We start from the raw sequence: 21,921 nt of genomic DNA, 5'->3' as shown, positions 1-21,921 counted from the left end.
ACATTTGCGCCATTATTTCTCTCTTCCTCCTGTTTGATCCCAGACCTACACACACACACACACACACACACACACACACACACACACACACACACACACACACACACGCAAGGACACGCAGAGCTTGCAGATTACATCACTTCTATATGGTGTAACCATGTATACCGGTCGGCCATTATAATTAAGAATATATAGAATAAAAATGTGTCGGCGTTTATTGAGACAACTGGTGTCGGGACTTCCAACAACAGCGCATTATTCAGTGATGGTTGCAGCGGAATGTCGGCTCACCTGAGCTGAAATGGGAGCTGAAGGCAGAGCCGGGGCTGAAAACGGCTGAAGACATCACCATCAGGAGCACCAACATCTTCATTAACCGGCGTTGTGAGAACCGAAAGAGAGAAACTGCTCGGAGGTTTCAACGAACTAGGCAACACTATTTCTTGCACACAGCTTCATTTCTCCTTTCCGAACCGGCCCCTGGTGATTTCCCAACGCGCCCGTCCATTCCTCCTCACACCGGCGTGATTAAGACAGATGCTGACAGAGAGACGCGCACTCCTCCTCCGATATAAAGTCACCGCAGGCCGAGGTTATCTTTTTATATTTTCCTCCTAGTTTAAGATTGACTGCAGAGGAGAAGGGTGATGAGAAGGGAGGCGACAAAGTCCGGTTTAATAGCAGTCAAGTTGATCCACAAATTATTTTTTCCCCCCCTTTTCTGGTTGCAGCGAACAGCTCCGTGCGACACCTGGACGCAGTCACATCATCCACAAGCTGTGACCGACCGAGATCAGACACGTGACACCTCTGCAAATAAATAAAACATTTTAAAAAATAAATAAATAAAAAAAACCACAAAATCAATCGCTCCGTTTTCTGTCAGAGCCGCTGGGAGCTGTCCGAGGTGCTGACAGTAAGAGCGCCATCTTGCTCGGTAATGCGCCCAAATAGAATTTATGGAGCTTTTTTTGTGCACTCTTGTCTGCAAGGGGGAGGGAGGGGGGGTTTAGAGGCTGTGGATAGGCTACTGAGCTGCTTGAACATGTTCAGCTGACTGAAATATTCAACACAGAGCTTGGTAGGGCTGAAAACATGAGGAGAAGAATCGATTTTTTGCGGTTAACAAGACAATTATTCTGTTTTTTGTTGGGTTTTTTATTATTTTAAAGCTTGTGCATCATCACCTGCAAAGCCACAGTTTCTGTCATGATGTTTACTATTTGTGCAGCTGACTCTTCTTCTGCTTCAACTTCCTCAGTTAGATAAGAAGAGATATTTAAAAGAAAAATCTCTTAAAAATCCATAAACAGGCTGTGATGTAACGGCGGGGAAAGGCACACAGCGGGACTTGGCTCGCCCCGCTCTAATCCTACTGTTCATACATGTTGGATGAGGCCCCTTCCCCCACCCGACAACATTCATCCTCTCCCAATCCCCTCCCTCCTCCTCCTCCTCCTCCTCTCCTGCCTCCCTCTCCTCATCCTCTCTTCCCCATCAGATTGGATTCCTGGCAGCAGAGGAAGTCAACTTTTCCTCGTGTATCTTACATGCTCACTATGAATGTAATTCTTCATCCATGCAGAGTCACAGAAATGTCACAAACTGACCACAGAAGCACAAATCCATCCTTTTTTTTATTTGCCAGATTCTTATGGTGCAGCATGTGCAGGCTGTTTGTTGCATGGATGAATAGTTACAGTATATATATATATATATATGTATCATTTATAATTAATACACATTATATAGTCTCAGTGATTTTCTGCACTCTGTGTGAACATGTTGCTCTGGCAGCTTCTCTTAAGGAGGCGGACAAGAAAACATACAGAGAAAGTATATTTGCAAAAGTTGCAATCAAAAATTCTCTCTTTTATTTATGTATTTTCATTCCTGTTTGGCCACTAAACCAGCTGACTGTAGGTGTTTTCTAACTAATAACCAATAAATAGCATTTAGAAGTGTTCTCAACAACACAACTGATAGTCAGGCTGTCATGATTTCCCAATAAATACAACTTTTTTAAATTCAAAGATCCCCTCCAGACATGTTTGACGACATAAAAACACTCAGATTTGAATAATCATTTGTGCCTGGTCCGGTTTCCATAAAATTTTACCTTTTAAACAACATCTCCTCCTTCTCCCTCACTAAAAAAAAAAACAAAACAAGAATCTCTGAATATGTAAATATTTTTCATTTCAAAACTTAAACTGCTGGACACAAGTCGTCTTCTTGTTCACTTCTCAGTGTTTGTGCACTGGAGGCTTCAGGTTTCTACATCATACTTGTTTAAACTGCATCTTTGACCAGGACTGTACGGTGGCCCTGAAGTGCAAAACACAACCGCAAAAGCAGAAAACACAACAACATTAACTTCTACTGGAAAAGGTAGGTACCTGCTATCGACAAAGCTTGTTGCTGATTGGACGGGCACACTGTCTGTCTTTTTAACAGGAAGGAGGCACTGTCCTATCTATCTATCTATATATATATATGAAAGCATGTGGATTTTCTTCTTGTTTTTTTTTTTACTTCACACGAAAAACAGAAAAACAAAGTAATACATTGATTGTTTATCCTGTTATGAATCAAGTTGAACACAGCTTTGGGTGGAGACCACATGGACCCAGAATTAAGGCGGACAGCGCCTCCTTCCTGTTAAAAAGACAGACAGTGCGTCTGTCCAATCAGCGATGATCCTTGTCAATGGGAGAGCGTCCAATCAGCAACAAGCTTTGTCGATAGCAGGTACCTACCTTTTCCAGTAGAAGTTAATGTTGTTGTGTTTTCTGCTTTTGCGGTTGTGTTTTGTTATTTGTCGTTGTGATTTGCACTTCAGGGCCACCGTATGACTGGCTCCAAACTAAAATCACGCTCATAGGTCCACATGTTAAACTTAGATTTAAGGTGAGCTCAGACAAACTTTCCTCCTTCAGGAGATCAGTGAAGAGAACAACATCCAGCTGAAGTAACAAGAAGAAAAAGTGGAGAGAGACTTGAAGTAGAAGCATCAACACCTGAATGTAAAACATACTTTTATCAGAAAACAAATACTAAAGTATGAAAACTGCACTCATGAGGCAGGCAAACATGGATTTATAAATGGACTGCACTCATATAGCGTCTTTCTAGTCTTCCGACCACTCAAAGCACTTTTACATTACAAACCCCATTCACTCATTCATGCACTGATGGCAGAGGCTGCTGTGCAAGGTGCCAACCTGCACATCAGGAGGATCTAATCATTCACACACCAATGAGCAACTTGGGGTTCAATATCTTGCCCAAGGACACTTCAACATGTGGACTGAAGGAGCCGAGGATCAAACCTCCAATTAGTGGACGAGCTGCTCTGCCTCCTGAGCCGCAGCGGCCCTGAATAATTACTGAAGCATTCATGCACTGTGGATGATTTAGACAAAGACAATGTTAACTGCTCCTTATGCTGTTCTATGAAAATCTTGATCCATAAAGTACAAAAGTACATTTCCTCTCATCAGAATAGAAGTAGCATGGAATGGAAATGCCCAAGTAAAGTACAAGTACCTCTAAGTTAGCTAGTAAATGTACTTTGTTACTTTCCACAGTGCAGTAGTCTTCAAAACACGTCTGAACGCTGATCTGAACTGAAGTTTCGAAGTGGTTGTATAAAGACATCAATTCGTGAGGTTATCACGGACTCTCAGAAGTGGTTTTATTAAGTGTGGAGGTGGGCGTGGTCGGTGTTTAGCTGCAGGACAGAGAGGTGTGGAGACGGCATGCTGGAGCTAAGACGGCTGCACACACACGAGACAGACAGACAGGCCGGCTGTCAGGATTTGGTTGGCGAAGGCCGAAACTATTATTCGGGGGAGCCTGGGGGACTCCAAGGACCAAACCGCATGCGCAAGAAGAAGCCGGGCGACCACAGGTGGCTTTATGTTTATTGTTTATGTGGAAACGTGTGCAAGCAGCCGAAAATAAAAGGAGTTCTCTGTGACCCACCTGTCATATCAACGTGCTACATTAAGACATTTAAATTTTGTCTGGTCTGGTTTTGGCTGGAGGTCCAGATATGGAACCGGTCTTGAACAAATCTGGGTCTGAGTGTTTGTTGGGCTAAACCAGTTATCTTGTTCCTTTTTAGATATCTAACCGTTCTTTTCTGAGCTGCTTCCTGACGTGACGAAACCTAAAGTACCTCCGTTCCTTTCATCAGAGCTTCGAGTCCAGTCCGGTGAGCTCGTCATGAGTTCTGGTCCCAATCACATCCATCCTGCTCTTCACCTGAAGGCTCAACTTCAGGTTGAGATGTCTGCAATCACAGAAAAATAAAACATTGTCAACATGATGAGTGACTGTAGACTCTATTGAGACATATGAGGGCCTCACAGGGTTCCCATGAATCTATCACCTCTATCCAGTGAGAGTAGAGACGACAGATTCCTGATAAAAATCCTGATACACTAAAAAAGTAAAAGTATTCATGCAGATTGATTTCAGATGCATAACATTTTATCTTAAACTGTAATAACACATAATAATTTTGCTCATATTTTGTATTATTAATATGAATCTGCAAAGTAGCCGTCCAATAAATGTAGTGAAGTAAATGTACTTCACTACATTTATAAATTGCTTCCACCACTGCCTGTAGAGAATCCAGAGAAATCCGATGAGAGGGTTGATGTACGACTTGTCAGCTCTGTATTTGATTCCACTTCAGACCCATTTACTCTCTAATGGAGCCACAGTTTGATGAATAAGAGCGCAGTTTATATTTTACGTACGGGTTTCTATTTTTGGACTGTTTGATTTCATCTGACAGGAATATTCCTCCTAAATTTTTCCACTCCTCTGCCTCCTCCTCCTCCTCCTCCTCCTCTTGTTTCACTGTCTCATCATGTCATCTTCGACTCTCTGATACATTGCGTTGCATGTCTGCTGTTTCCCTGGAAACAGAAAGCAGAGGATAAGATGGATTTCTGGGGTGAGAAGCCAGCAGAGGCGACTGAGCTTTCCAGTCACTTCACATCTTACATCAAATGTGACAAGCATTAGTTTAACTACAATATATCACAGTAGTTTCATGTTCTTATCAGCTGAAAAATCAAATTACACCTGCTTCCCTACAGAGGAGCATCATGTATGCTGAACATAGCCTGCAGAAGAAAGCAGAAACGGAATTACAGCAGTGGTATTTTAACCGACGGGCACTCTGTCCATCTCCATCCTCACCCTGCAATTCAGAGCTGTCTCCAGGGGAAGAGGAGGGAGGAGAGCAGGGGGGCCCGGAGCAGGCTTCAGGCTCAGCTTTTTTTTTTTAAGAGCTCCCTCCGGATCTTCGTTCACTCTGCACCCGGGCAGCTGCATATGCTGAGCGGCTCCTCTCCGCTTTCACTGTGGCGCTTGTAAAGAAACCGGCGGCTCAGCCTGGATCCACTCCACCGAGCTTGTAACTCCTACAGCTTAATGTCACTTAGAAACAGGCTTTTATTCTGTCGACTGGGAGCGTTTTACGATTCCTTGGCTTTGTGAAAACCTGTCAGAATCTTGTCGGATCACTTTAAAACTGCATTGTGGTCCATCTAAGAAACAATGCTGCATTTAATACTTCCTGAGAAGCTGACATTTGGGAGAAGTTCAAGTCTTTGCTGAAAAATTATATATAGTCTATAAATGTAGCCTATAGACTGCACTTCAATCAGTTACATTAAAGGTGACATATCACGCATATTTACAAGTCTATATTTTTAATTTATAGCTCTACTGGAATATCTTTGCATGATTCACAGTTCAAAACTCCTTATTTATCTTCTACTGGTCCTTTATGCAGCCCCTCAGTTCAGCCTCTGTCTGAAACAGGCTGTTTTTGCTCCTGTCTCTTTAAGGCCCCGCCTCCTGATGAGCCCACTCTGTTCTGATTGGTCAGCTTTCAGGAAGCTGTGTCTCAGCCAACTTTTGGTAGGATTTCACTTCTTTTCTTGTCCTTTACTCAAAATATAACCTTCTCAAAAACATGTTGGAGCTGAAATCCGATCCGAAATATGCGAGTGGACAACGCAAACAACACATGGAAAACCTTAGCGACAACCTTAGCGACAAAGACTATGGAACGGACGTCCCGTTTGTGGGTAGGCACGACAAACCGGCGTCAGCTCATCAGCAAGGTAGAAAAAAACATTGAAAACGAAGCGTTCAAAGCAGGTCGAAGCCCTGACTCTTGACTTGCAGGGAGCATTTCTACAAGTTTTGGAACTTGTTAAGCAAAGATATCCAACATTATAACAGTGTATGAATAACAGAAAATACCAAAAAGCATAATATATCCCCTTTTAATATTGACTCTCTGGATAATTATAGCGCTATATGGCTCTCAGCATCCCTGTCCTGACAGCTGACAAGAGATTTCCATTTGTCAAAGCAAGTTCTCTGACTCACCTTCAGAACCATTTATAATATGATATTTAAAAAAAACAAGAAATTAATATTTAGAGCATAAAGAGTTACAAGTTTTCTTCTGATTATTTCCAGTAATGAATCTCATCAGCGTCCAATCAAAGAGTCCAAATAATTAAAAATAGTCTTGCCCTGAAGAGAGGACATGAATATAAAAAATTGGCCTGAACGGTGCAAAAAGCTGAGTCACTGACACAATCAAACATTAAGATGAAATACTTGGTGAAGGCTGATTGCCAAGACTCAGTAATAATAATACGTCTGCAAGAGAAAAGAGAGAAAAGAGCTTATTGGGACTGTTCATTCAAAAATCCTCCTGCACGAGAAAACAATTAGAGGACAGACGGGGAGAGTAATTAGGAAGTCTAAATGTTTGTTTGGGTGCGTCTGTACGGCTGTTGGAGTTACCTCTGAGTCCTGCAGGCAGAAACGGAGTCCACGGGGAAAAGACAGCGATTAAGTCACAGACATACAGTAAGAAACTCTGCGGGGGATAAAGAGGAGCTGCGGAGTGTGCTCTGACTGCAGGGAAACAGATAACGTCCCAGTTGTTTAATACCAGTCTGTCACAGCGACTCTGACGACAACAGCCTCCTTATGTTGCTTCTGGAAACGGCAGATTGTTAATTTTGTCGAATTATATTTGCAGAACTCAAAACTTTACTTGTTTACAAGCTAAGACTCCCCGCTGGCTGCCCCACGGCTTGTTGCTCCATCCGACAAAGACATTAAAACATTCTTTAAAAACGTAACCAAAGCAGTTTTTACTCTGTAAGTTTGCAAGAAAAAACCTTTAAGGATAAGTTCACGTTTTTTTCACGTCTTTAAACAAAGGTGAGGTGCAAAACTATTCTTGATTTTTAGTACAAAGTTCCCTCATCGTGTTACCGTCCCTCCACTGTAGCTCAATTTTATACTAAAAGGACTGTAACTCTAGAAAATACTCACTTCATTTGATTAAGCCTCATATTATCTTCAGATAAATATTGGAATATATATTTTTTGCATGAACTATGAAGGGATCTTTATTTCATTTATTTTTTATTTAAATCAGTTTAGGTCATATCTGCGTTCATATTGTGCACCTATTTAACAATATATGTGGAAAAAAATACAAAAACATCAATTTCTTTGTATTCTCATATCAAAATCCAATCATGTTTCCTTCCTGTAAAACAAAATATGACGTGTGCTTACATAGGCTCGAACCGACCGCTTTCAACCGATAATATCATGACATCCACCTGTCAATCAATCTTCAACTTTCAGTGGCACAGAGATTCATTACGACACGATCACTTTTCAACGTTCAAATCAAATTCCTTCCTGTTTCACTCGGAAATACGTTATGATACAGAAGTCGGATACTCTTGAAATTCTGTTTCATCTGGACTTTAGATACATTGAGTGTGTTTGTATCCTGGATTTGATTCATATTCTGGATATGACGTTTACATGAAACATGAGAATCTAATAGTTTCCAGGTTTCTGATCATCTGTGTCCAGTCTGGTCTCGACTCTTCAACATCTCAGCTGCTCATTTCTCCACCAACAGATAATGTTCAGAAACCTGGATCAGGTGTTTGAATGTGATCTAATCTTTAAAGCATTTGTAATTTAGCATGTTTCAGCTCATATAAATCCTGTTTTTCCTGCTAATTATTTGTGCAGTAGTGTAATTTTTCTGTAGTCTTTGTGACGTTTAAATGTACTTTCTCACCTTCCAGGCAGCCACTGGTTTCCATTCATTTCTGTAAAACATCAAAAATCATGTAGAAACACTCCTGAGATGATGTGTGATCCATCACAATGAACATCACATCTGTCTTTTTTGGGGTTTTTTTTTGAAGGACATCATGAAATATTCACTTAACTCACTTCCTGGAAAAAAAACAACCTGTGAATCTTTATTGGTGACCTCATCCTGCACTGATTGGTGTGAACATGAAATGCAGCCCGCCCTTCTGCCACTCCCATCAAATCAAACAGCCTCCCTCCGTTTATCTGATATCTGATTGGTTTACACTTCTAAATGATACCCCAACATCCTGTTTCAACAGGAAATGCATCATATTAAGAAAAAAAAAGTGTCTATCATTAAACAGTAATGTTGTGCAGACATTTCATACAATATTAACATAATATAACAAGAGACTACAATCTGTGATGGATTTCACCAGTCAAGCAAGTTTCAAGAGTTTCACATTGTAGAGAAATAAATGGGAACCTTTATTTCCCATTTTCACTGGGATTGTCCCATTTTATTACAAACAAAAACATGTGACATCAGAATAATATTTAAGATATGATAACCACACAAATGTGTGACTTTAAAAAAAACTCCGCAGCATGTAAATGTGGTCGAGCAGTGATGTAAATAAACATAATTTGTAGTTAAGAGGACCAGTTCACCTAAATCATCAAGCTAGTTTCTAATCTTATTTGTCCAAATTTAAGATTTCTCCCTGACCAAGTTTAACCTCCTAAAGCTGCAAAAACACTGGTGTCAAAGCTTCAGATGACTTATTACTTATAGTTTACTTTCATACACGGATTCTCAACTGTCTCCGATTATATTGTAGCAGTAAGTAGGTTCGTATGAAAGGAAATCTCATCTTGGAATAAATATGTTTGACATAAAGACAACTGCTAAATAATATTAAGGCTTTTAAAAAGACAAAAAGCACACAGAGAGCAGAGGACAAACAGAGTGGCAACACATCAACATGTAAAAAGTTTGCAGCTCGGTGTTCCTCTTCAATCGTGCTGCGTACCGTTTCTTGCTTTTTTCCGCTTTGTGTCCTGCAGGAATAAAAATGTGATTCAACACTTTTTTTTACACACACAGTACAGCGCAGCAGTGTTACACACACTAGCTGTAGTGTTCACACATCGTTAGGAGGTTTTCTGCAAAACACTGGTGTGCTAATCCGCTACGCTAATGTATGTCTGTTAAATGTGACGCCTCAGCTGAATAGGTCTTTATGAAGTCGATTTCAATTAGGCTCCGAGCCTCGTTAGGCGAGTCCTTCAACACCCAGTCCGGGCATTTTAATGGGATTAATTACACTTTTCTTCATGCCAAAGATTTTTTTTTTTTTTAAGAGTGGTGAGACTGACAGGAAAGGAAAGATTTTTGGTTTTTAATCTGCTATCCTCCAGTTGAGTGTAGCAGTCACACTGAGTTATTGGTCAGCACCGCAGAAGAGAATATTGATCCCTGCGGATCAATGGGATCAGAGACATTTCAGCGAGGTGTGTCCCAACAAAACAAACACTCAATAAAAGTGTCCTGACACAAACACAGTTCACTTCATCTTAAAAGCGGAGGTCAGAAACACCCACAGGTACGCTGTCATCAGTGTGTACTCTGACTGTGATGTGTAACCATGCAGATATTTTCTATTTTATTTGATAAAATCTTAATATAAAGTTCCAGATGGCAACTTCATTCCTTCAACCAACTCCACTGTGTGTCTCTAAGAACTGTATCTTTCCTCAGGACAAACAGAGCATGAAAGAAACCCGAGTAAATCAGAAAAAACAGCGTCACCTGTGTACCTGTGGAGGGAGAAAAATCCTGTTTCAAGCAGTGAATAGGAAAAGATCTACTAGATATGTGTCAGCATGAGACAAATCTGGTCAAGGAAGGGATTCAAAGAGTAAAGAAACTTCAAGAGTAAATCTCACAGTTGAAGAAAACAAAATAATTATATTCAAACTTCAGGGTCCAAATAGTATGTGTATGTGTGATTGTTCAACTTGTTATTTCAAAACCATTAATCTGCTGCGAGAACAGCCTCAACTCTTCTGATTTCAGGCTTTCCAACAAAATTTTGGAACCTGGCTGCAGGGATTTGCTCTGATTGGCTGATTTGACTCACAATTTGGGTTCCAAACGGCTCCAAACACAAAAGATGGCGCCGACCGTAAGCAGCAACTCTGGGCTTCAAACCATCTCCAAAGTAAACCAACCGGTGACGTTACACCTCGCTACGTCCATCTTTATATACAGTAAAAGGTTCCAGTTCATCCCAAAGGTGTCAGGACGCCAAACTGGGAAACCATTCCTTTATGGAGCTGGCTTTGTGCATGAGGGTGCAGCTTTAAAATGTCCCATCACTGGAACTAAAGGAGTCTAGTCCAAACTAGGGATGTGCAGAAAGTCCAGTATTTGTATTTGTATCTGTATTTGTTGAGGCAGCAAAATTATTTGTATTTGTATTCGAATAAAAGTGGAAAGAGGCTTAAAAATCCTGTTTTTGTATTTATTACACTTTTAATTTTAGAAAAGTAAAGTGTTACAATAAGTGTTCATGAATAAACTACCTTACCTACTGAACTGGAGTCTCCCAGATCATAGACGACTGATCTGACTACTGAGCTAAAACTTTACTCATCGCCTCATTGCAGACAGATCTCTACCTATTTATACACCCATAACACACAGACAGCACACTGTGTAACATGTAGAAGAACTTCAAAGGCAATTCTTGCTTTGCACTTTTCATTTATTGCCTATTTTTTACAACCTAACTTTGTGGAAAGTTGGGACTTACCCCTGATAGATGAGAGAGACTGAGATAGTGATGTAACCGACCTGCAAACTGGTATTATTCATGGGGGTTTTTTCTTCCCAAAAACAATAATTTTTTAAACACTTGTATGAAACAAATATTCGAATAAAACTCACTATTTGTGCTTTGCCGAATAATGTATTTGTATTTGGGCACACCCCTAGTCCAAACCACGAAAACATCACAGACTTTTGGCCATATAGTGTTTGCAAAAATATACAAAAAATATGCAAATATGCATGCATGAATATACAATACAAATATATATAGTATGAACACACACACAGTAGTGTTTCCATCACTTCAGAGGACATTTTATTGACTTACAGTATATTAATGTACCCTTACCTTACCCTAAAAGCAAGTCTTTATCCTAAAATTTAATGATTTACATCACAGGGACTTGTGCTTTGTCCTCACAATGTGACTATATAAACAGATTTACGTCACACACACACACACACACTTGAAAACAATAACAAAACTATATAATACAATCTTAAAAAGATCAAAAGATATCTCACAAAAATCAACCTAACACAACCTTCTGACCCAGTTGTTTTTCAAATATCCGGACATCTGAATGTACTTTTGTTGCTTTTGGTGCTTCAAAGCATCAAATAATGACGAAAACTGAAACACCAACATCTGTTTCCGATAACAATGAGGTCTGTGGATTATCCACAGCAAAGAGAATTTGGTTGATAAAAAGAAATGACGGTCCTCTAGTTTGTTGACCTTTTCTATTTGTGTTTCTCTATGCAGCAGAAAGGACAAGGTGGAGGCGATGATCATTAGTCCGATGCTCCCCCGCTATAACCCGACCCTTCCTCAGTCCGAGTGGTGCTCTTCTCTCCCGAGCATCTTTGCTTTTCATGCTGCAGACAGTATGTAGTATTGGTAAAACATGTTTTATACAGAAATAATATATAAAAGCTGCTTAAAAAACATGTTTTCTTAATGACTAGACATTGTCTAAACACTCACACAAACATATTCACAAAGTGTTTTCATATTGTTGGCAGTTTCTTTTGTATTTTAAAGCAGACGTCACCATCTGTTCCCATCTGAGTCTTATCAAATATCTGCAGAAAGCACATCACTGGTTGTGCTTCACTGACGAGCTACACGCAGTAAAACACACAGTTTTAACTGCTTTGTTGAATATTTTTAAACTGAAGCTCTGGATTTAGAGAGTCAGAATATAGAAGTCATAGTAGGAATCAGCCTGTGGGGCATATACAGTCGAGATGTGCCCGGCAGGTTAAGAGTCTGATTTCAGATACTCCGGATCAATACACAGCAGGAATAAAACCGCAGAGCCTCTGCCCAACATCTGACAGGCTTCAACTGGCCTGCAGGCATTTGTTCTTCCATAAATAATGTCTCAGAGGAAGACATTTGCACACAGAAACTGACGCAAATATCAAACCCAGCTTCATGGTTCGTGCTGTATCGTAGGATTCGTCTGTTCTGATGTGATCACTGATCTATACACAATTGCCCAGAAGTGTTTTCCACTGCTCATATGTTATTTAACACACGTTAGCTCACACGCAGCTGAGTTATATAGCTGCGCAGCACAACACTTTCTCTGCAGAGCCTCATTTCTATCTACCAGCTCTCCGCCCTGCAGCACTTATATGTGAGTTTGTGGCGAGCGGGCAGCAAACCTGATTACCTGCCTGTCGTGATGCTGGAGGGGAGCCCGGGCCCGTCGCTCTGAAATGATTCATCACCCTAACATGTTCTGATCAAAGTGGTGATGCATGTGTGTGAAGTAGACTTCTGGAGAACAGCTGAGGTTTTCAGACTCCACTTCCTCGCCTTTGAAGGGAAGCTGCAGATGCTAAGGGTCAGATCTAATAACTGCGCTTGACGTCAGGCTGTAAGAACAGTCGACTACAAAGTGCTCCGCATCGCAGAACATGCACAGCGCTACCCACATGCCAAAATATGACATTTCTGACACGTCTAACATGGTCTGAGAATAAGAGTATATGTGTAGAGACTCCGCCATGATCCTACAAATAAAAAGAAGTGAAAGACAGCTTCAGGTTTAGCAAATTAAATAAATGACGCCATCGCATGAAATAGAGAACAGAACAACTGTCAGATCTTATGATGGGAAACTTTTATGTTGGAACAAGACTAAGAATCTATGCTAGCAGCTCTGTGAGGCTGTACTTATTGAGCTAAATGCTAAACATGCTAAAATGCCGATGTTTTGCTGATATAATGTTCTCCAAGCTCATGTAGTTTATCTTGTTAGCATGCTAACATTTGCTAATTAGCACCAAACACAAAGCACAGCTTTTGCAGGTATTTGATCATAAACTATCAGTATTAGTGTAGTATGCTAATTATGCAGTAGATTATACAAGTTTTGTAATATAGTATTAGTATTAGTATCTGCAGCTCCCCTCAGCTTTATGGAGCTTTATAGTTATTCTTCTGGTTCACTCTCAGCGCTCTCGTAGCGTCGTTTTCAGAGAAAAAAGCTGTAAAAAGCCACTGAACACTACCTGCTCAGCACCAAACAGCAAACAGACACAGTTAGCTGTAGACTAGCTGGTGAACATAGTGGAGCATTTAGCAGCTAAAGAGCCAGATATTTCCCTCAAGAGTTGGTAGAGAGCAAAAACAAAACTAAAAGAGAGTGAATATTGGATTTATATTCACCAGATGGACAGAAACACGACTCCAAATGAATGATAATGTTGCTCCATAACTGCTGGATGTGGAAATAAGTTTGCTAACAAGTTCAACATATCAACTTAAAAGGTTAAAATGTTAAAACTTAAAAACTTTTTTCTGCTGCCTCCAAGTGGCCAAAAAAAATGCAGTTTTAGGGAATTTAATGATTGTTTGAAAATTAATGTCTGAACCAAATTTCATGGTAATGCATCTGATAATTGTTGAGCTATTTCACTCAAAACCACAAATGTGAACCTTGAGGTGGTGCTGGAAGAAAAATCAGAGGATCACAAAAGTCATTAGGATTCATCCTCTTGGGAACATGAATGTCTGTACAAAATTTCATGGCAATCAATCTAACATGAGACGATCCTGTCCAACACTGTCATCATTAAAGCCATACTGCTAGACTTGCTGCTGGACTAACTCAATTATCATATATATATATATAGAGAGAGAGAGATGAACAAATAAGTCCTCTTCTAAATGGAAAGACAGAACTGGGCCTTTTTATGATGATTGAACAGGTACAAGATTCTTATTGGGTGTCGAATCTGTCGCGGACTTTATGCCAGGCTGTCAGAGACTCTGCCAGAAGTCCAGCGGGCTGGAAGCCATTTATTTGACAGCTAACCTTGAGAGAAGAAGACAAAGATCCTTTATTGAGATTATGATGTCTGGCTAGATGAAGAACTAACTGAAAATGCTGCACATTACGTGTCTCCTTCTTTCAAATGCATACAAAATAACTGCTATTAGTGAAGTGGCATTTTAGATGTGGCAGAACTGTGGCTGCAAAGATTATTTTCATTATTGATTAACATTCTTCTCTGAAAATGGTGAAAAATGTCAATCACTGTTTCCCAAAGCACAAGATGACATCCCTAAATGTCAACTTTTGTCCTGACCAACAGTCCACAACCCAAAGATATTCAGTTTACTATCATAGAAGACTGACAAAACCAGAAACTATTCACAGTTAAAAGCTGGAACCAGAGATTTTTTGCATTTTTTCTTATTAAAATTACACAAAATGAATAATCAATTATCAAAATGGTTGGTGGTTCATTTTGTGTTGTCAAGAATGACTTGGGTAACTTGCACAACAGCCTCCACTGCAGAAATATCACTGATAATCTCTGAATGCTCTGCACACTATGAATAATCTTCAAGTGCTGTGCCAAAGCTGGCCTCTACCTCAACCCCACCATAGGGTGGCTGTCCTCCACTTCAACCCCATCAGCAGGCCAAATGTGGGGTCTTGTCCCAGTACATCTGGAGAGACACGTCCTGTCTGCAGTAACAGGAGCCAAGGCTTTAATGGAGAATGGCTCCGCTGGGGAGAGCAAGACAGGTGCAAGGCCACTGGTGGCTGCATCCTTCCCGTATATAAGAGACGGACAGAGAGAGAGGGGGGGATGTCAGCGCTACCAGGAAACCTTGAAACTGGTGAGTAGGACTGGACAGGATATGTTGAAAAGGGGGAAGTGGTAGATGGGATAGAGCTGGTGACTGGCCTGTAGAATCAATAACTGGTAATGATCTCCAATATTTTCAGAGTTGCTTCAGCTGATGTTAGTCTTATTTTCTCTTTTTCTACCATGGTGCTAATTTGTCAAACTTGTAGACAAACTGTGGATTCTATTTCTGGCTTTTTCTCTTTAGTATGTGTGGGCTTAGAGCAGAGGGGGCTCGTTTGATCTTTGGTGTGTCTTTATAACCTCTGGCCAATGATGAGTGAAAAAAAAGTGAAAAGCGCATATTCATCTTGATAAGAGAGTTCTTGAAGTGCAAATTACGGTGTGAAATTGAAGGAAAGAGTGGAAGATGATGAAACAACCATTAGAGACGCAGCAATACTCTGCAAGCTCCATGTTTGATAGCTACATCGGCGGTTTTCACCCTCCGCTCTGCTGCAGTCTGTGTGCTGTTGACTCAACTAATTCACTACATACATGCCAAAGCTAACTTAACAGTCCTTCAAAAATATCCCCAAATGACTTGTCCTCTGAGATCAGCGCTGACTGACATTATTAAGATTAGAACCTAAAATATCCATGACCTATCCCATGAGTAACCCAGCTATGACTAATCACTTAACCAGGTAATTAAGGTTGTATTGATTTGGAGAGGTGCCAGAGATGATTATCAAGCCTCCTGGTGCCTGAAGACATTAGAAACAGCTGTCATCAGCACACAACTCCCTGTCAGTCATCGTAGGGCGATCAGCAGGTAACTCTGTCAGCTGTGTTAAGGATAAGTTCAGGTTTTTTCAAGTATGTCTTAATACAATACTGACGTGCCAATATGTATGTGGAAACGTCGCTGTAACATTTCCTACTTTACATACGAACCCTGAAGCTATTTGAGACTGTCTTCTCAAGAAAAAAAGACACATTAGGTCGTCCAAAAGTTACTTATAGTGATGTTTGAGTGACAGATGCCATCTAGTGGACGGTTGGTGCAGTTCAGATGACGTATATATACAGTAAGTGGTAGGATTTCGTCATTCGAAGAAGGAGGAGTGGATGGAGGCATTAACCCAACAGTGGACTTTGCAACAGGAGACTGCTGTTTGTTTCCTGTTTCCAACCCTAACCCTAACCCTAACCCCGAACCCTAACCCTAATCCATCATTTTAACCCAAACCGTGATCTTTCCCTCAACCTAACCAGACCCTAACCACAGCATTGTCACGTCATAAAACATCATTATTGTTTAACAGTGATGTGTGACAGTTTTGGAAAACACAGACAGATGATGTTGTTCTGCAGATTTCTGCCAATAGGGGGCGTCAGATTAGAAAACACTTTCGTGTGTAGTTCTGGGGTCACATGGCCAAACGACATATTTTGTTGTTTAATATGGAGGACTTATCAAGAAAATACGCAGTTGAAAAATACTTGATAACAAAGAGTAACAAACAGTAGAATGTATTGACTGTGAGTGTCCAAATACTACATAAAATATGTAATATGATACTTATATTCAATACATACAGAAAAGTAGAGTTTATTTACAGCTTTTATTCTGTATTTAAATATTTTATATGATGTCAGATCAGTTGAAAGAAGAAAAAGAAGTAAAAAATTAAGGACAAAGGAGTCAAGTCAGTTTTATTTATACAACCCGGTATTACAAATTTGTCTCAGAGGACTTTACAATCTGTAGTCTGTTCATCCTTTGACCTTCAGTTCAGAGAAGAAAAAAACACCACTAACAAAGGCAGAAACCTCTGATTAATGGAAGAGGGAATAAAAGGGCTGAAGCAAAGACTGAACAGAGAAATAAAAGAAGGAAATCAGGATGGAAGGACAGAAGAAAAGAAGAAGGAAGGGAAAAAAGGAGGTGATGAGAAAAGAAAGGGAGGAAAGAAAGGAAAGATGATGGTTTATCTCATGTTTGGAATGTAAAATCTCATTATCAAAGGTAACTGCCAGTTTGTTTGTTTCGTCTCCTGATAGATACACCAAGAGAACATGGAGGATGACTTTCGGCCACAGGTGAAGAAGGTGGCCGTGGCCATGGGCGCTTCACTCACAGAGCAGGACATCGACCGGATGCCACGGGGGATGAGAACGCAGGGTGTGTGTGTGTGTGTGTCTCAGATCGCAGTTGCACGTTAAAAATCAACCTGTGTGATGAATGAAGAGGTGTCCTCACGTGTGAGTCATGATGATTATTTCACTGCCTGATGTCATCCTTTGTGATCCTGCACAGGAAACTTCAACTACAACAGGTTTCTGGAGTACATGAGGCAGTTCCAGACGTCGGAGCAAAGAGAGGAGGCCATCAGGAAGGCCTTCATTATGCTCGACAAAGACGGCAGCGGCTACATAGAGTGGAACGAGATCAAGTAGGATCTCATTTAAAGGATAAGGCTGGTCACTGTAGTGATCACTCAGACAGGGGCCGCCATTGTGGCTCTTCAATGTGTTTTTAATAGTTTTTAAAACTTTATGGCACAGGGGAATAAGAAATATTAGGCTCTGGATACACACACAACACTTCTTAGTAGGATTAATTGATGGTAAATCAATTAATTATTGGTCTTTTCATAGGATTTGTGGAATATTGCCTGCCTTATCTTTTAAATGTTTGTTTCAACCATTCTTTTTTTTTTAAATAGCTTATATATCATGTCCCTGTTAAGTCCACTGACCCCAGTATGAGTTCTTTACAGGAGGACCTAGTAGATGAGACAAACTGGATGTCTAATTTCCTTCAATTGAACTGAACTCCCCGGTACAAACAAACATTTAAATACTGCCATCTAGTGGTTGCTTGTCTGAATACATTAAGCCTGTTGCAAGAAATCTTGGCAGCACATTACAAAACTTGTACAAACATGCTTTTATCAGCTAAGGAACGTCGCCAGAATTCAACCTATTTGAAGTTTGACAGATACAGAAACTGTTTTACATGCTTGTATGTCATCATACCTGGATTACTGTTAACAGGTGTAAACAGGTTTAAACACGTCACCCCTGTTTTATCCTCTTCATGTCGTCTTCCAGGACATTTTAGGATTGATGTGAATGTTCTTTTAATGACTCTCAAGGCACAAAATAGCCGAGTCGGCTCTTTTAAATCAAGATGTACTTTATTACGCCGCCTTCCCTGATTTTAATAGATTCTAGTTTTATTCTGTTTTATTTTTTTTGTCTCGCAGGCTTTTTTTTTTTTTTTAAATGTTGTTCATTTAGCACTTTTATTGCTTTGTGTTTTTATGTGATTTTATGTGACGCACTTTGTAACTTTGCTTTCATAAGTGCAATATATAAACAAATATGTTAATAATGGGCGATTCTAAAGCCAATGAGCAAATGAATAAATACTGTAGTTTGCAAAAAGTGCTCAAGACTCTGGATTAACCTGCCTGTAGAGATCAGAGCAGTTTCCTCTTTTAAATTTCTTGTAAAAAAATACTATTTTACTACTTTAGTTTATTTTGGTGTTTTGGTATTTTGTTTAAATCTCTTGGTTATGCTTTTTTAAATTTATTTTACTATTGATGCAATATAAAGACAATTATAAGACATAAAAATAGGATTTAGAAGGAATAAAATTATAAAATAGGGTCAAATAGAATAAAAATGATTAAACAGTAGTATAAAAATTACAGTGCAGAGTGAGATATGAATGAATAGTCCAAAATTGAACTGATTTAAAGGCAGTGGCAACCAGAAAGGTGTTAAGTGTTGATATAAAAGAGCTGAGAGTTGGAGCACTAACTCACTAAGTTTTCTGGGAGTTTATTCCAGATATGTGGAGCATAAAAACTGAACGCAGCTTCTTCTCATGTTTAGTTTTGACTCTGGAGACAGAAAGTAGCAGACGGTTCGTAATGTAGCAGCAGATCAGAATAAAAAGACATCGACAATCATTAACACAGTGTCAGAATCAAAAATCTATCCAAAAGACATAACAACAACAACAACAACAACAAAAAGAACAGAAAATAAGTCAATTTAAGCTGATAAAGATGATTTTTCCCACAGGTACATTCTGTCCATCGTACCGACTGCAACCCCGTCAGCTCCCCTCTCTGATGAGGAGGCAGAGTCCTTGATCCAGGCTGCGGACACAGATGGAGACGGACGTATCGACTACAGAGGTGAAAGGCCTGTTTACATTTTACACTCTCTGCTGATGCAATGAGCCGTCATCACCACTGAGAGTCAGCAGTTAGTGACTCTTCATGTGTGAGCCTGGTGCATACGTCAACTTTTTTGTACATTAAATAGAAATTCAAAGACAGCAGCTGATTTCTCTGATGTCTGTACAGCTTCTCAAACTGGTTTTAAAAAGCTATAAACAGCAGCAGATGAGTTCAGCATGATTCAAATGTGCTGTAATCATAATATCCACATACTGCGGTTGTTAAAATAGCAGGACATGTTGTTATAGCACACACTGTTTTCACTTTGGAAATGAAACATATTAGCATATTCATAGATTCTCAGACGGAGACGTAATTTTCAGAGATTTCAACAAGGTAATTGTAATTTTATTTTGTGGAAAAACCACATCAGACACAAACTGATATTCAAAGAGTATTTTCATGTGTTTTAAATAATATCTGGAAGGATTTAAAAAAAAAAAAAAATCAGCTATGACAAAAAAAATGCACTCAAGACCTCAAGAATACACACAACACTCAATATGTGTGTTTCCTTCCACATGTTTATTCACACTTTCAGATTCCACATAAAAAAACAGGTGTAAATAAAAAAAATTAAAAATTAAAAAAAATCACTCACACTCCACTGAAGAGTGACTGAATCGATCAATTTTGGTTTTTCACAGTTTACAGTTTGACTGCTGCTCCGTTAATGACGTCATCTCATTGTCTTCTCTTCTTCTGCGATGATTTCATGGCTACAGACTGTTTATATTGACAAACTAACTCCTAATATTTGCAAAACAGCAGTGATATTCTGGACATTTGGTTAAAATTTGTGCTTAGTTTGGATGGAAAGTTTTGTTTGATTACATCACTCTCATCTGGCTCTACGTGTGTCTCCCTCCCTGCTTCACAGAGTTCTCAGACATGGTGAAGATGGAGAAGAAACCGAGGAAATAGAGGTCTTGTAGTTTTACCTGCAGCTCCAGAGTGTTACTGCAGAAAGAGTGTGAGAGAGGCCCAACAAACCAGATCTACCTTCCCCTCTTCCTCCTCCTGTCGATGAAGGACGGAGGCAGTGTGAGGACCGTTGTTATCAGTAAAGGATTGGGTAAAGGTGTGTTCAAGTTGTTAAGTTGGCTGAACATCTAGTGTCCAAAACAAGTAATTAACCCTTGATGTGAGTGTGTTTCTTTGTACTGTTCTTTGTAATAAAGATGCACATTATCTGTCAGACAGTACCAGGTGTCTATAAAAGAAACTAAAAAGGATTTTAGGTAGTTATAATTCATATATAGTTGCATAAAATGGAAATACTAAAGTAAAGTACAAGTACCTTGAATTTGTACTTAAGTACAGTACTTGAGTAAATGTACTTAGCTACTTTACACCACTGACGACTCATCATTAATCAGAGAGGTGTTGCGCTGGGTTTGAATACAGGGTGTGCTTCTCAATCTGCCACGATATCTAAAAACAGAGCTCTAGACTCTGTTTAAAAGTAACCTGTTTTAATATAAGACTTTATGGAACAAAAGAACCATAATGAAAGCAGTAAGACCACTTATTTTCATCACAGTCTCAGATTTAAATCAGCCATACAAGTGGCATTCCAATAGCTGCCCAGCTGATTTCACCATTTTGACTGTTTCAAATGCTTCGAAACAGTGAACCATTTTCAAAACAATTGCTTCATATTGATTCAGTGCTTCAGAAAACTTTGTCTCCCGCATCACCAAAATGTAATACTCTCTGAACTGTTGTTTGTCTTGTAATATTACTGTGCTGTTAATAAAGTTGAAAAAAAAAACACCAGAAAGCATGTCCAAATAAGCAACATTAAAGTGTACAAACCTGCTCAGTGTATCTGAACTTAAGGCCTGAAACTTTAAAGGGTAAAAACCATCACACGCTCAAATACTACTTCTTCTTCTTTTTCTTCCTTGGGATTAACGGCAGCTTGCATCTTTGGTGTTGCTGCCATCTTCTGGAATCAGTCAACTCCTACAGGATCCAGTTTATCACATTTCCCACATCAATCCTGTTCACCTAAGAAAGCTGACCAGACATTTCCTGCCCTGTCCACTCTCACCAAACCCCAGTATGTCCATCAAACCTGTTCCTGATCTCCTCACTCCCTCCATCATGTCCTTTCTTTCTAAGGTATATTTCCTGCAGTTAACAAGTATATGTTCTACTGCTTCCAGTACCTGACAACACTCACAAAGTCCAGTTGGATGCCTCCCTTTAATGTGGAGAGTCTGGTTCAGTTTACTGTGTCCTATTCTTAGTCTGGTCATAATTACCTCCTCTTTCCTATTTCCTCCCCTATTTCTTTTGATACCAACTCTATTTTGTATCGCATGCAGTTTTTGCAGTTGAAAGTTTAATTGTATCCATAATGCCCATTTGCACAGGAACCCAATTGAATATGACCACAGTGCCTTGTTTTGTTACTCGTACATATATTTCTATTATTTTAAGTAGTTGGTCTTAGTGATTACTGGATGTGCCTACCGTAGTTTTAGGCTGTACAGAACAGATGCTGAGTCGCTACAGATCAGAGCTCTGTTGGTTTGG

The 21,921-nt window shown here is 39.7% G+C and overlaps 1 protein-coding gene across 1 annotated transcript; it reads left to right on the top strand.

The window, feature by feature from the left end:
- The first annotated feature begins 17,183 nt into the window (after window positions 1-17,183).
- LOC137172185 (parvalbumin-like EF-hand-containing protein) lies at window positions 17,184-20,731 on the top strand. The gene is made up of 4 exons (XM_067576480.1): window positions 17,184-17,300; window positions 17,436-17,571; window positions 19,217-19,332; window positions 20,258-20,731. Exons 1-4 carry the CDS (start codon window positions 17,195-17,197, stop codon window positions 20,299-20,301), a joined length of 402 nt encoding a protein of 133 aa, XP_067432581.1. The 5' UTR covers window positions 17,184-17,194; the 3' UTR covers window positions 20,302-20,731.
- Window positions 20,732-21,921: the final 1,190 nt, after the last annotated feature.

The sequence above is a fragment of the Thunnus thynnus genome, chromosome 20, assembly GCF_963924715.1.
Source record: "Thunnus thynnus chromosome 20, fThuThy2.1, whole genome shotgun sequence".
Classification (NCBI taxonomy): Eukaryota; Metazoa; Chordata; class Actinopteri; order Scombriformes; family Scombridae; genus Thunnus; species Thunnus thynnus.
The sequence above is the reverse complement of the archived record's forward strand: the minus strand, read 5'-3'. Positions and strand labels throughout refer to the sequence as shown.

Coding starts and splice junctions, on each gene's coding strand:
- LOC137172185 (XM_067576480.1), top strand. CDS start 17,195: ATGGAGGATGACTTTCGGCCACAGGTGAAGAAGGTGGCCGTGGCCATG. Junction 17,301..17,435: donor ACGGGGGATGAGAACGCAGG/GTGTGTGTGTGT, acceptor GATCCTGCACAG/GAAACTTCAACTACAACAGG. Junction 17,572..19,216: donor ATAGAGTGGAACGAGATCAA/GTAGGATCTCAT, acceptor TTTTTCCCACAG/GTACATTCTGTCCATCGTAC.